The sequence below is a fragment of the Lissotriton vulgaris genome, chromosome 6, assembly GCF_964263255.1.
Source record: "Lissotriton vulgaris chromosome 6, aLisVul1.2, whole genome shotgun sequence".
In the NCBI taxonomy this organism is placed as follows: domain Eukaryota; kingdom Metazoa; phylum Chordata; class Amphibia; order Caudata; family Salamandridae; genus Lissotriton; species Lissotriton vulgaris.
This window is the reverse complement of record NC_141694.1, coordinates 542,685,147-542,698,099: the sequence shown is the minus strand read 5'-3', so window position 1 is coordinate 542,698,099 and position 12,953 is coordinate 542,685,147. Positions and strand designations below refer to the sequence as shown.

General features: G+C 45.9%; 1 protein-coding gene across 2 annotated transcripts in view; it reads right to left on the bottom strand.

Moving 5' to 3' along the window:
- The window catches only part of TTK (TTK protein kinase), an 848,854-nt gene that overhangs the window by 624,331 nt on the left and 211,570 nt on the right, over positions 1-12,953 (bottom strand). For both annotated transcript variants that reach the window (XM_086926546.1, XM_086926547.1), the window contains exon 5: positions 6,017-6,157. In XM_086926546.1, coding sequence (XP_086782672.1) covers positions 6,017-6,157 — 141 coding nt within the window. The remainder of the gene's footprint in view (positions 1-6,016; positions 6,158-12,953) is intronic.

Here is a 12,953-nt window from a genome sequence, read left to right as displayed (position 1 = left end):
CGTCCCTTAAATACTCAATTTAGGGTTGTTAAGGGAAGAGAGGGTTAGTAGTCGATGGGCTACTTCCTCCTGGTGTCACCAGCCCCTTATATGACCACTTCCTGTGGGAAGTTGGCATAACACTGTCCCAGAATCCCTAAGCTTACCATCATCAAAATGGCCAACTCTGAAAAGTTGTGTCTAATTCAGGTAGCCCACCTTAGGGGTGGTACTAGCCTGTGTGTGGGCACGCCTCCCTGAATAGCTAACTTTCACACATATCCAGGTACCAAGGGGCTCTGGAATAAGGGGGCGGTTTACTCTCCTGCGATGGAAGCCAGACTGATTTCAAAAGCAGTGGCTTCTTTGAAGCTCCCCTGCCTTGGAAAGCTAATCAGCAGGTCATTGTGTGGGAGGGGGTGTGAGCACTGCAAGAAAGTGGCTTTATATATACTGGAACAAAGTAAGTTACAGGGTGTACAGAGTCCCCAGTATCCAGAGGTATGGCAGAGATTAAAGTTAGATATAACCTTACTCTCCAAAGTGGTAGCTTGGTCGAGCAGTAAGGCAATATCAGAAGGTCATGCAAAGCATTTGTCGTACACACTCAGCCAGCAAAAGGTTTCGCACACTCAAGAACTGAACTCTAGGCCAATTGTTATATTTCAAAAGATATAGGGCCATATGTACCAAGCAAATTCGCATTCGCAAGGGCCGAAATTCGCAGAATTTCGACCTTTGCGAACGCGAATTTGCTAAATGCAATGTATTAAGAAAAATTTGGTGCAAAATAAGGAATCGCAAATGTTGCGGTTCCTTATTTTGCAATTGCATTTAAGGAATCGCAAATGTTGCGATTCCTTAAATGCAATTTATGTAGCAAAAAAAATTAGCAAAATGCCCTTAAGGAATCGCAAATTACCACCAACTTCTAGTTGGTGGTCAGTTGTGAATTCCTTGAAAAATGCACATTTTTGCATTTTTCAAAGTGCCATGTGACGCACATACATGCCCTTAGGGCATGTATGTGCTCCACATGTGCACTCATGCATATTTCAGGGGTGCAACAGGGTGTCCTTTGGACACCGCTGAACCCTTGAAATTATTCTCAATTTGCGATTAGCAAATTGCAAATCGCAAATTGAGAATAACTTCCCATTCATTCCTATGGGAAATGAATGGGAAAGTATTCCTTAATTGCGATTCGCAATTTGCTAAATCGCCATTAAGGATTTTAAGGGATTGCAAAAAAAATGCGATTTTGTACATACATAACCATTTGCGATTCTCAAATAGCGATTTCTTAAAAATCGCTATTTGAGAATCGCAAATGGGAATCTTGATACATATGGCCCATAGTTGTTTTATTGTAGCACTAACAGGTATCAAAATATACTTTTCTCAATATGAGTGACTTCAGGTAGTTACTTTGCAGAAAGGCAATAAACTTTGTAAACACAATAGTTACAGGGGTTGCAATAGGCAACAATTCTAAACACAATTTAACATTGAGCTCAATGGGTTTTTCTTCATAAATGCAGTTTATTACTTTAAGGATTACTTTTCTTACCACAGGACTGGATCCTGGATTCAGTCCCGGGACCTAAGCTGTAAACAGTTAGGTAAAAGCGTTTTGGTTACAGTTGTGATTTTTAAAGAATATAAATGTATTTTCAAAGTTGACACTTAGAAACTGTTCAGTGAAAAACTAGCAATGTTATCCTATGAAAAGGAAATCCAAGTCACAGGTAAAGTAGGTTCTCGTTACTTTTGTAATCCAGTACTGGACTCCTAGGTTCAGCACTGGGGTCTCTACCTAAGACAGGTAAGTAATTACGTTTTAGTAGTTGGCACTATTAAGGAATATTTGTAGTTTTCAAAAATAAACAGAAGAAATTTCACAGAAAAACAGTCAATGGTTTCCTATGGAAGAAAATTCAGGTTAATGGTAAGTACTGTTATAATTATTTTTGTGGTTCAATACTGGGCTGAAAGGTACAGTACTGGCTTCTCTCCTGATCACAGGTGAGTACTTCGAAATTCGTTACTCGGCGGATTTTAGATGAATATTTTAAAGTTTCAAAACTTCACACAATAGATTTTTTGAGTCAAACCAGTCAATGTTATCCTATGGAAGGAAAGCGAGTTATCGGTTCCCAGGTGAGTACTCAACTGGTGAAGTTGAGGTTCTGGGCATAGACTCAGGGGTCTCTTAGGGTCAGAAAGGTACAGTAGTTATACCCGCAGCGGCACAGGGGCAGCCGGGTGCAGAGAGAGAAGGCCCAATGCAATCCAATGGAGGGTAGGGGGCATTCGGATGGTGGATGCAAGCAAGCAGGCCACGCGGCTGTGGGAGCTGAGCTCCGGGTCACTTACTCAGGGCAAGTGCGGAAGTAGAGTAGAGTAGTAGTTGCACCTCCGGCGGCACTCGGGTGGCTGGGTGCAGGGTGCTTTTGAGCAGTCGGGCGCTCAATGTTATCCAATGAGAAAATTAAGAGGGGAACAAAGGCTGCAGACTTGGGGACGGAGATTCTTCAGGTGTGACCACCACTTTTGAGAGGTAAGTTGGGATCTTGGAGAAGAGGTAGGTACCCCAAAGGAAGGCACAGGGAGCCGCAGGGCGCTGGGGTGTCTTTTGGTTTTGGGAAATCTTACCCTCAGCTGGTCGCGGTTGGAGGGGTCCTCGGTTCTAAGGCTGCAGGCGTCGTCTGGGTCGTCGAGGAGGGTCTTTGGGCACTGGACTTCAGGTCCCAGTCGACGGGGGGACGTTCTTGTGATCTTGGTTCGCACGGGCCGTGCTCGGCGGGTGTGGAGTGAGCTGGATTTGCGGTTCCTGTCTGGCACCAGGGGCATTGCTGTTGAAGCAGAGCCTCTGCTTATATGAGCCTCAGTCTTTCAGAGGGTCAAGGCAGGCAGGTCCTCCGGGTTTTCCAAGGTTGAGGTCCGCAGGAGTCGCCGGGATTTAGCAGGAGCAGGTTCCAGGATCGACAGGCCAGTAGGGCTGGGGCAAAGTCAGTTGGTGTTGTCCTGTTAGCAGCTGCACGGCGGGTCTCCTTGATCTTCTTTCTTGTTTTCTTATCGGGGTCTGAGGAAGGAAGGTTCAGGGTGCCCCTAAATACTAATTTTAGGGGCGTAACAGGTAGGACAAGGGCAGGGCCCAATAGGTTCCTGTCCTGGGGTGGGTACACCCCCTAGCCTGCTCCTCTCCTGAGGGAGCGGGGCGGGAGCCTAGCTGTGATTGGACACTGCTCCCCATCTTCAAGATGACCGGAGCCCGGGGTCGTGCTTCACCTCGCCTCACACCTGAGGGGTGGGGTTGGCACAGGCTGGCACCCCCCCCCCCCCTTCCTGACACAGGGTTTCCTGCTAGTCTTCCTGCCAGAGTGGGGGTCAGAACTGGTGGGGACCAGTTGCTGAGTACAGCAAGTGACCTGGAGAAGCTCACAAAGGCGGCAGGCCTTTGAAGCTTCCCCCTGCCCATCCTGGGGGAGGAGACCTAGCACCTCGCCCAGGATGTGCATTGTTGCAGGCCCAGGAGAGTGGGGGCTCTCCACACAGGTGTCCAGCCTAGGCAGCCACACAGACCAGACGTGGATTGTAGGTTAGGTTTCAGGAGGCATCTCTAAGATGCCCTCTATGGTGCACTTGACATTAAATCCCACACTGGCATCCGTGTGGGTTTAATGTGCTGAGAAGTTTGATATCAAACTTGTCAGTCTTCAGTGTAGCCATTATGGTGGCATGGAGTTTGTAATGACAACCACCCAGCACCATGTAGTCTTAATGGCATCACTGCACTTACAGTGCCCAGGAATGGCCCTGGGTTCTCTAGAGGCACAGGGCTCATGCACCTGTGCCCACACCACTGGCATAGGGCACCCAGCTAGAGGGGTGACTGATGTATGCCAGGGCAGTGGGTTTGTGGGCATGGCACACAGAGTGTGTGCCATGTCGACTCTCTGTTTAGTTCTGTACTTAGACACTCAGCCTGCCAAGGCAGTGTGTGGGTGTCAAGGTACAGGGCCTCTAAGGGTTGCACAATAAGTGTGGCAGCCCTTAACGATCTTCTCTAGTCACCATGCCCTGGGTACCTAGGGTACCATTTACTAGGGGCGGACAGGTGGCCAGAGATGCCAATTGGGTTTAGGTTTCAACACAGCTTTAGGGAAGGAACACAGGCCCTGGGCACCTGGTTGTGATAGAAAAGGGGATGATGGTTGGAGCGTTTGATAAAATCAAACACTCACCCCCAGTCAACCGATCTGGGTTTAATCCATCACCATTCTTTAGCTCACTCAGCCACCCCAGTTCAGACATGGCCATATGCAAATCAGTCTGACCCTGTGCCTCATGGGAACAGTCCAGCCCGAACTGCCAAGCCATGTCTTCCCTGGACCGGAAACAAGCATCCTGGGACCTTTTTTCGGATTCTTAATCCTCATCAGCCAGGCTATCTTGAATCCAATGGCCAAGTGAGCAAGGGACTCACGTCTGAGCATACCCTGCCAACTTAGGGCGAACAAAGCGATACAAAAGGGGATGATGGACGGAGCGTTTGACCAAATCAAACACTCACCCCCAGTCAATTGATCTGGGTTTAATCCATCACCACTCTTTAGCTCACTCAGAAACCCCATTTCAGACATGGTCATATGCACATCAGTCTGACCCTGTACCTCATGGGAACAGTCCAGCCCGAACTGCCAAGCCATGTCTTCCCTGGACCGGAAACAAGCATCCTGGGACAGGTTTCGGATTCATAATCCTCATCAGCCAGGCTATCTTGAATCCAGTGGCCAAGTGAGCAAGGGACTGACGTCTGAGCATACCCTGCCAACTTAGGGCAAACAAAGCGATACAAAAGGGGATGGCAGGAGCCCAGGGCACACTCAGTCAAAGCACATCAGCAGTTCAGCAAAAAGTGGGGGCTTACAAATGCAAGAAAGATGGCACTTTCCCACAAACACCCAAGCAGGCTTTGTTTCTGACTTCCCGAGAGAAAAGGCCCTCACTCTTGAGGGTCAGAAACTAGTCCCTGGCAGCAGGCTGGCAAGAATCAGTCAGTCAACACACCTGAGGCTGGGAGGTTTTCAGGGGACACCTCTCTGAGCATGTATTAACAAATCCATTACTGGCATCAGTGGGCTTTCATTGATACAAGATCTTTGATACAAAACAACCCTACTTTTAGTGAAGCCATCATGTAAATGGCGAACACGTTTTCACCAGTGTCCAGCATAGGCTTTCAAAATGGTTTCCCTGATCACTTGCAATATCTAGTAAAAGAACTAAACATCAGAGAGGCATATCTGTTCATGCAGATCTGTCCTGACATAAAATGTAATCCACCCTGCCTTCGGGTTCAAAGGACTGCTGTAGGGTTGTCTTCCATATATTAGATACAGTGACTTTGGAATAACACACTGGGGTGTTGTGTCCTGTTTTCCCTCATGGCTTGCACCACATAACTCAGCCTGCAGTGCAGTCTGTGTGGAATTATGTGGGGTGGCACAAGATATGGGGACCCTCTGTAGTCTCCATGCCGTAGGTACATGGAGTACCATTTACTAGGAACTTACAGGGGCCAATTGTAGTACAGTTAGACTTAACCTTGTTTTAGGGAAGGAGCACTGGCACGGAGGTCTGGTTAGCAGGCCTCAGTGCACTCTAAGAGTTAAAAATCAGCATCTAGCACCAAAAAGGGGGCAGAGTGTGTGGGGTAACGGCAACAAAAGCTCAGTTCCCTACAAACAACTACACATTTTCAATTCAAGCAATAAGCTAGCAGTTCACTTCAGGCAAGTCCTGTAGGAATGCAACACATGGAACGAAAAAAAAAACTCAGACATGCTGCAAGCAACACACTGACTGCCTTCACCCAGACTCATTATGCCAACACAGCTTGTGTGATTGATGGAATAGACAATTACCAGGCTAAGCAAATGGAATTCAGAACACAAGAAATTATTTGCAGCTTAAGGTCAACCATTCTTCTACTATAGAAAAGATATCAAATAAAGTAAAATTGTGATCTGACCAGCAACATTTTCCTTGTCTTCCGAAAGCAGAATCAATTTCTTGGAGTACAAATGTTCAATTGCTCTTTCCAAGGCTTCCATTGGAACAGCGCGGCATTCTACTGCCTTCTGAAGGATCTGTTTGCTTTTCTTGAAGTTGCCTGCATTAGTTGGATAAGAGATTGGATTTAGAAAAATGTAAACATTTTCCTAAGCAGATAAATTTACAAAACATATGTAGTCTCTGCTGTTGTCTTTACTCAAACCATTTTAAATGGAACCACAAACAATCATCACCCAATCCTGCTATAGGCTGTATAACAGAATATTTCAGAAAACGTTGCAGCCTAATATTTTCATTGGGAGGTTTTTTTCAGAATGGAATTTCACACATTAGCTAAAAGATTCCATGATAGAGAATCAACTTTCTGTTATTTTCAACTTTATCTTAAAATGCCAGGGGTGCGGAATGAGATTTGCTTCAAAGCATGTATACAATAATATACCCAACATTGACACAGGACCATGTGACTTGTGGAGGAAGCTGAACATTCAGGCTAATGAAATAATCAACCATAATGTCAATGAACAGTAATGTGAGAAGTAATTAAACTTTGCTGAGAGATGCCAGAACACAGTGCTAAGCAATGGAATAGAACAGTTCATAAGCAGTATAGTGAAATCTAAATTGGCAACCTGAGCAAGACTGAAACAGACAACTTTGTACCTGCCTGCTCTCAACCACGCACCTTCAAATCTCAGTCACCACAACAGGCACTTTCTGCAACTAGACTTCTTTCACACTGGAATAGCAACAAGCATTTGCAATGCAATAGGTCTCGCATTTGCGAGAGTTTGAGCTATTGGCATTGTAACTGACAATGTCTTAGTTATGTCTTTATTTTTAAAACCAATAAATAAAAGATATGTAATTTACAATGCCAATAGCTTAAACTCTGGCAAAGGCGAGAGCTATTGCATTGCAAATGCTTGTTATGTAGTGCTACCAGTAGTGAGCCCGGCAATGACTGGGACAGCTGACACCAGATATCCTATCCTGCTCAGTTGGACAGATGCTTGCAGTAACTACTCCAGTGGATCTCGCTCTCAGGGCTAACCAAAACACTGGCACAACAACCTTCACACTTGCCAAATTGGCTAGCTTTTGTATGTATGACACAGAAGCCAAGCAACAAGTTATCTCTTTTTTAATGATCTACAACTACGGGTGTAGGATCCAAAGCTTATCCCATGGCGCACGTCGGCGCCCCCACTCGCCGCCTCAGGACCGGTCTCCCTATCACCAGGCCGGGGCCTTGGGTGGCGACCCTGATGCTGCCCAGGTAGACGGAGATTCTGTGGTCTTTGGTGAGTACATGTGCTCATTTTGTTTTTTTGTACATCGTTCCCAGATTGAGGACCCACTGCCCCAACAGCACAGAACATTTGGGAAAGCAGCCTCTATGAGCTGGGCAAGTGAGGCACTGTGTTGGTAAACACTAGAGTGATGTGGGTGTTCTTGGATTGTGCAGTGGGTTGTTATCAGAAAGGCTCTTGGAGAGAAAGGACAACAAGAATATGTTACAAGGTTAGGGGGTAGAATAAATACTACTGTAATGTCAGCGCGAAAAACTGAAATTGCAAAGAAAACAGCAGAGTAAATACATAATCCATTATTTCACGTAACTGGTTTGTGATTTAAACCCTTGGCGTGTGTTATCTGCAGGGGTTGCGTAATTAAACTTAAGGGAAAGTTTTTTAAACATTAGATTAAACGAAATTCAAAGTGATCAAATGCAGACAGTAGCAAGGTGCCCCAAAGAACAAAATCAAGCGCTAAACTATTGGTCTGAGGGTAACCGCATCGTACTTCAAAACTAGGGCAAAAGGTGCGCGAGGATCTAACCCTTCCTTCCCCATAGCTTCCAAGATTTCAGATTGCCATGTGTGACATTTTCATAAATTCAGTGTAATTATGTGTGACATTTCAACAACTATGAGTGACACTTTCTCGCAACCAAAATCAAGCAATGAAAACCAGGAAAACATATAAATATCAGCTGTCACAACCAAAGAAGATGTTTATACTGCTGGAAAGCACCAGAAACTGAAGCACTTTAGTTCTCTTCTAATCTGATCATACTGTTAAACAAAACGAGGACTCAGATCTGCACCACTCATTGACAGTGTGCGCTGTGCCACTGCAAACAAAAGAATTTTTCTGTAAATTTTAGCGGTCAGTTATTGTAATACGGTCAGATTATCTATTGCAAAAACTGGCGCAGTGTGCTTGCCACTAGCTCATCTCAAGTACAGAGAATAAATAATGACTGCTATAGTGGGGGATAAGAAGAGAAAGAGGCGGATCTGTTTTCCAGATTTGGTCTCCTCACATGCAAGCACACATCATCGCTCGCTGGGGAACGGAATGTAGCCCGGTGCAGACTCCACTACAGAAATTTTCAGCAGGTGTTCTTGAATTTCTTGTTTTGCTCTGACAAACGTACAATAACAAGGTTTACCTAATCGCTTTCTGGACTACTCGGCCGCTATAAATCTGGAAAGTAAAATGGGCATCACTTTTATTTAAAAGAGTTTTTTGAGTTCACAGTTTATAAATTCACTTACTTGGATTTGAGGCAGGCGACCAACGAAGACAGCAACAGGTGTCTCCCCCCGGGCTGGTACATGCTCTCACAGCTGCAATGCAGGCAGCACGGCTTTGGTCAGGCCGGAGTTGGTTGATCCCTTGTCCACCACTGGATCATGATTGTACCACTCCGTACACTGCACAGAGCAGGCAGCGGGTCAAAAGTGGCAAGCAGCACCTAGCTCTGCTACAGGGCGGCAGCAGACTCACAACTGAGTCAGCTGCCGCCAACACTGGTTGGGCCGGGTGAGCCTCAAAGAAGCCGAGGCAAGACTGCGGTGGTGCAAGCGGTCACACAGTGGCTTGCACATACCCTCAAGCTGGCTCTGCCATGACTCAACAACCAATTTCACTGTCCAGTTGAACGCCGGCGCGCATTGTGGAAGAGGCACCTAAATAATGATTGTGGCGTCAAACAAAAAAATAACATAACTGCCGCTTGCCCTGCTGCACACTCGAAGAGTTATGGATACATTGTTTGTTGCAATCATGTGACCTCACTGTGTCACGTGATTGCCATGCCCCTGGCCGGCCCGCAGTAGCTGTGCTCTAATGAAAGCTCATTGGTCACAGCAATGAGCCACCGGTTCGGCACAACACTGTTGACCTACCATATAGACTTAGCACACTTGAGACTATTCAAGAAACTCTCCTAGAGCAGCAGGTGGTCCGCTGCATGCTCATCAGAAGTGTTTTCCCTGGGCGTCAATTTCGGTACTGCTTGCCTCTTCCTCTGCACCGTGACCCACAGTGGTGTCAAGGAGGCGCTACAAATGCGTGACCTGACATCTAAGTGGAGCGAAGCGGAACAGCGCACGCAAATGTGTGATGCAGGATACTTGGCAGGACTGAGAGTGGTTTGCAGCCTGCTCGGGGTCACGGCCGACACACCATGCGAGCTGCCTTTGCCATGCTCTTTTCCCTATAATGTCTCTAAGCACACCAAAGCCATCAAAGCAGCAGGCTAGCGCTACCCGAAAACACCCAAATGGACAAAAGCTGCACTGAAGCCGCTAGCTGCGGTGGTGAGACACGACGGAAGCCTCAGAGAAGTGGGTCTCGAGTGTGAAGCAAGGACACAACACACGTGTGACGAGTAACAGGCGACTGGTGGGTGGGGCCTAAGGGAGGCCAGGCATGCACCAACCACACTTCTAAAGAAGCCTGACAGAAAACCAACGACAATAGATCTCACAAGGGAGCAGCGCATGTCCTGCAACACAGGCGAGACCGTAAAAGGTACAGGAACCTAGACTGCAGCGGGGTGCTGGATGCTGGCACGTTGAAGTCAAAGTCAAGCAAAATCACTGCCATGTTACTTAAAACGCGTACTAGGACAAACTGAGGTGAACTAGGTATGAAATCACACCAGAAGAGCTCTCAAGAGCCACCAGGTCGGGGGTCTGAATATATTTAAAGATAGAAAAACACTTTGTAGTCAGAATTTTAACTTATTCCTTTTTCCAGTCCTCCCTTTGCTCTTCAATACTGGGAGAGGTAGTCCTCAGAAATAAGTATATTTTGGAGATTGAAGTTTTATAACAAAAAACGTTTGGTGATCTTCACAGAGCAGTATTTCGATACAACTTAAAATTATGGTAGCAGAGACATTCGTATATAGGTCAAATTTTATTACCCACTCACAAAAAATGATTTTTGTTTTGCCGGTTACTGGGGGGAAAAAACGGCATAAAAGTTTGACTACATATAAAAGAATGTAAAATATGTGACCAGAACAGAATGTAAAAGAAGAGATTGTATATTGACACTATCAGCTGTTAGGAAGGTCTGTAAGGAGTAATTGGAGAACTACTCCTTTTCTAGAATGACCTCATTATCGAGTCTCGGAATGGCAATGGAACGGAGAACCAAAATACAGAACTGATTAAACTAAACTGACCTGGTGCTGAGCCTAGTAGAACAAGCATTTGCAATGCAATAGGTCTTGCATTTCCAAAAGTTTGAGCTATTGGCATTGTAAATGGTAAACTTTTTATTTATGTGTTAGTTTTGAAAATAGATAAATTAATGGCATTGTTATTTACAATGCCAATAGCTTAAACTGTCGCAAATGCGAGACCTATTGCATTTGCAATGCAATATCAGAAAACCACACATCATGTGAAAATAATGTTGGCGTTTGTTAAAATTACCAACGTTTGGTAAAATTAAAAACGAAACACTTTTCACTAAAATGGGGTTGTCTAATTTAGACGAGTTTATCTCATTTTACAAACAAACAATTTTGTTGAGATGTGACGCTTGGAGACATGAAACTGAGCATCTCGGATATTACAGCCCAGGAATAACTGAAGCTCATTGGTACACGTGAAATCAGAGGGGATGGGTGCAAATCAGTAGACCATGTAAGGGCCAGGGCAGTCAGCTGTGGATGTGCAGGACGCCTGTCTAACAGGTGCACACTCATGGACAAACTGGGAAATTGTGGAACTTTAATGGGAAACTGTTGTAAACAAAGACACAACTGAAACTGAGATAGGATTGGTGTCTGACTGTTAGTTTGTTGCATTTTTGGAGCGATTTAACGGGAAGTGCAGGTACACAGAGGGGATCGGAGGACATTACACAACGCAGCAGCGCTGAGGCTCTATACACAAAACACGGGCGCCGGAGCACTGTGCCCACCCAGGATACTGGAGTCGCAGCACTGAACAAGTCATGGTCGTGCACCATCAGTAATGCACACGAGGTAGGCGTAGTGTAAAGTGCAATGTACAGGTGGTAGAGGGCAAGAAATGTAACAAGCGCAGAGCGCCTTGCACGATCCATATTGCGGGGTGAATGGTTACCGGGCTCAGGAAAGAGTACAGCGGCAATGTATGCACTAAAAGCACTACACACGGAGGGAACTGTCATAAATACACGGAAGAGGCGTTCAGGAACTGTAAACACTGCCCGCGCACCTGGCATTGATATGGCACGTTATGCCTTGCGCTGTCCACAGGTTGACAAGCATAACTAAGAACAGACCACCAATGCACCTCCATAACTCAGAGAAATGCATTGGGATTGTCAGTTCTTATGGCTGGAGGAGCAAATGTGCTGCACTGCTAAAGTCCATTACTAGAAAAATCAAAATCCACAAAGTGACAGGAGAAGAAAACTTGGGTTAACAGAAAACCAGTCTCTTGATTCTAGCAGTGGGCAAGTGCAACAGTTTAAAGTGTATCTTGAACTGCTTCAACAAAAAGACTTCAAGGTCCCCTGGGTCCACCATGAAAAGGCTTAATGGGGTTGTTGAAATGGTTAGCAGCACCTGCTAAAGCATAGATCCTCTTCAGACAAAGCAAGGCCTGACCATGCAGTTTCTATTATTGCTTCATGTGGCGGCTCAAGGGACATATTTCAACAGGAGGTGCCTTACTTGGTCAAGCAACACTAAGGCGCCTTGGGGAGAGTTATCAGTAAAGAAGCCGCATATACATATACCAGGACCGTTCACTGGCACCACGCTGGTAAAGACCATTGATACGGAGCTCAGGGAAAACAGGAAAGCTCTGTAAAGTAATAAGCCAAGTTCACCTATTTTCTCAGATATTTTTCACTAGGACCTAGATCAAATAAATAAGCATCGTTGAAGCCCGCCGCGCAAAGCCAGCATGCTACTGACCGGCACAAATAGGGACCATTGTCACGAATTTCGAAAAAAATACTTTTTTTAGAGTGGGTCACCATACATGCACAACATATAGGTCGAAACCTGGTACTGGATGCCTGCCCTCTGCCACAGCACTCCAGGACATCGGCAATCTTATCAGCACTTTCTATTTACCTGAACACCTGCAGTGCACCTACATACATGTCACTGCATCCGACTGTAAGGAGGCAAGCTGGCATTGTACTTTTCCGGTCAGGATTTTAACATTGCTTCCCACTGACAATACATACCAACACCCTGGCACTGCACTACTCGATGCAGATGAACATACTGGCACTGCACCCGCAGCACCCCAAAACATGGCATTCCTATAGCATGCACGCACTGCCTGGCACCACCCAGAAACATGATGGTATGCCCCGCACGGAGTACAACCAAATTTTGTCACTCTGCCGTGTACTCGGCTGTCCGTCAAGCGCAGAGTGTGCAATGGAAAACAGAAGTGTAGGTAGTGAAAAACTTCCCCTAGCTGCCAGTACTCACTCATTCATCAGAACCTGATCAGCGGTCCTGAAATAGTTAAAATTCCTAGACCACCTCGAAGATAATTTGTCTGGGAAACTCCAGTAAACTTCATACAAGTTTCAAACAAGCTGGCTCCGTGAAGCCGACGGGGGAAGGGAAGCTG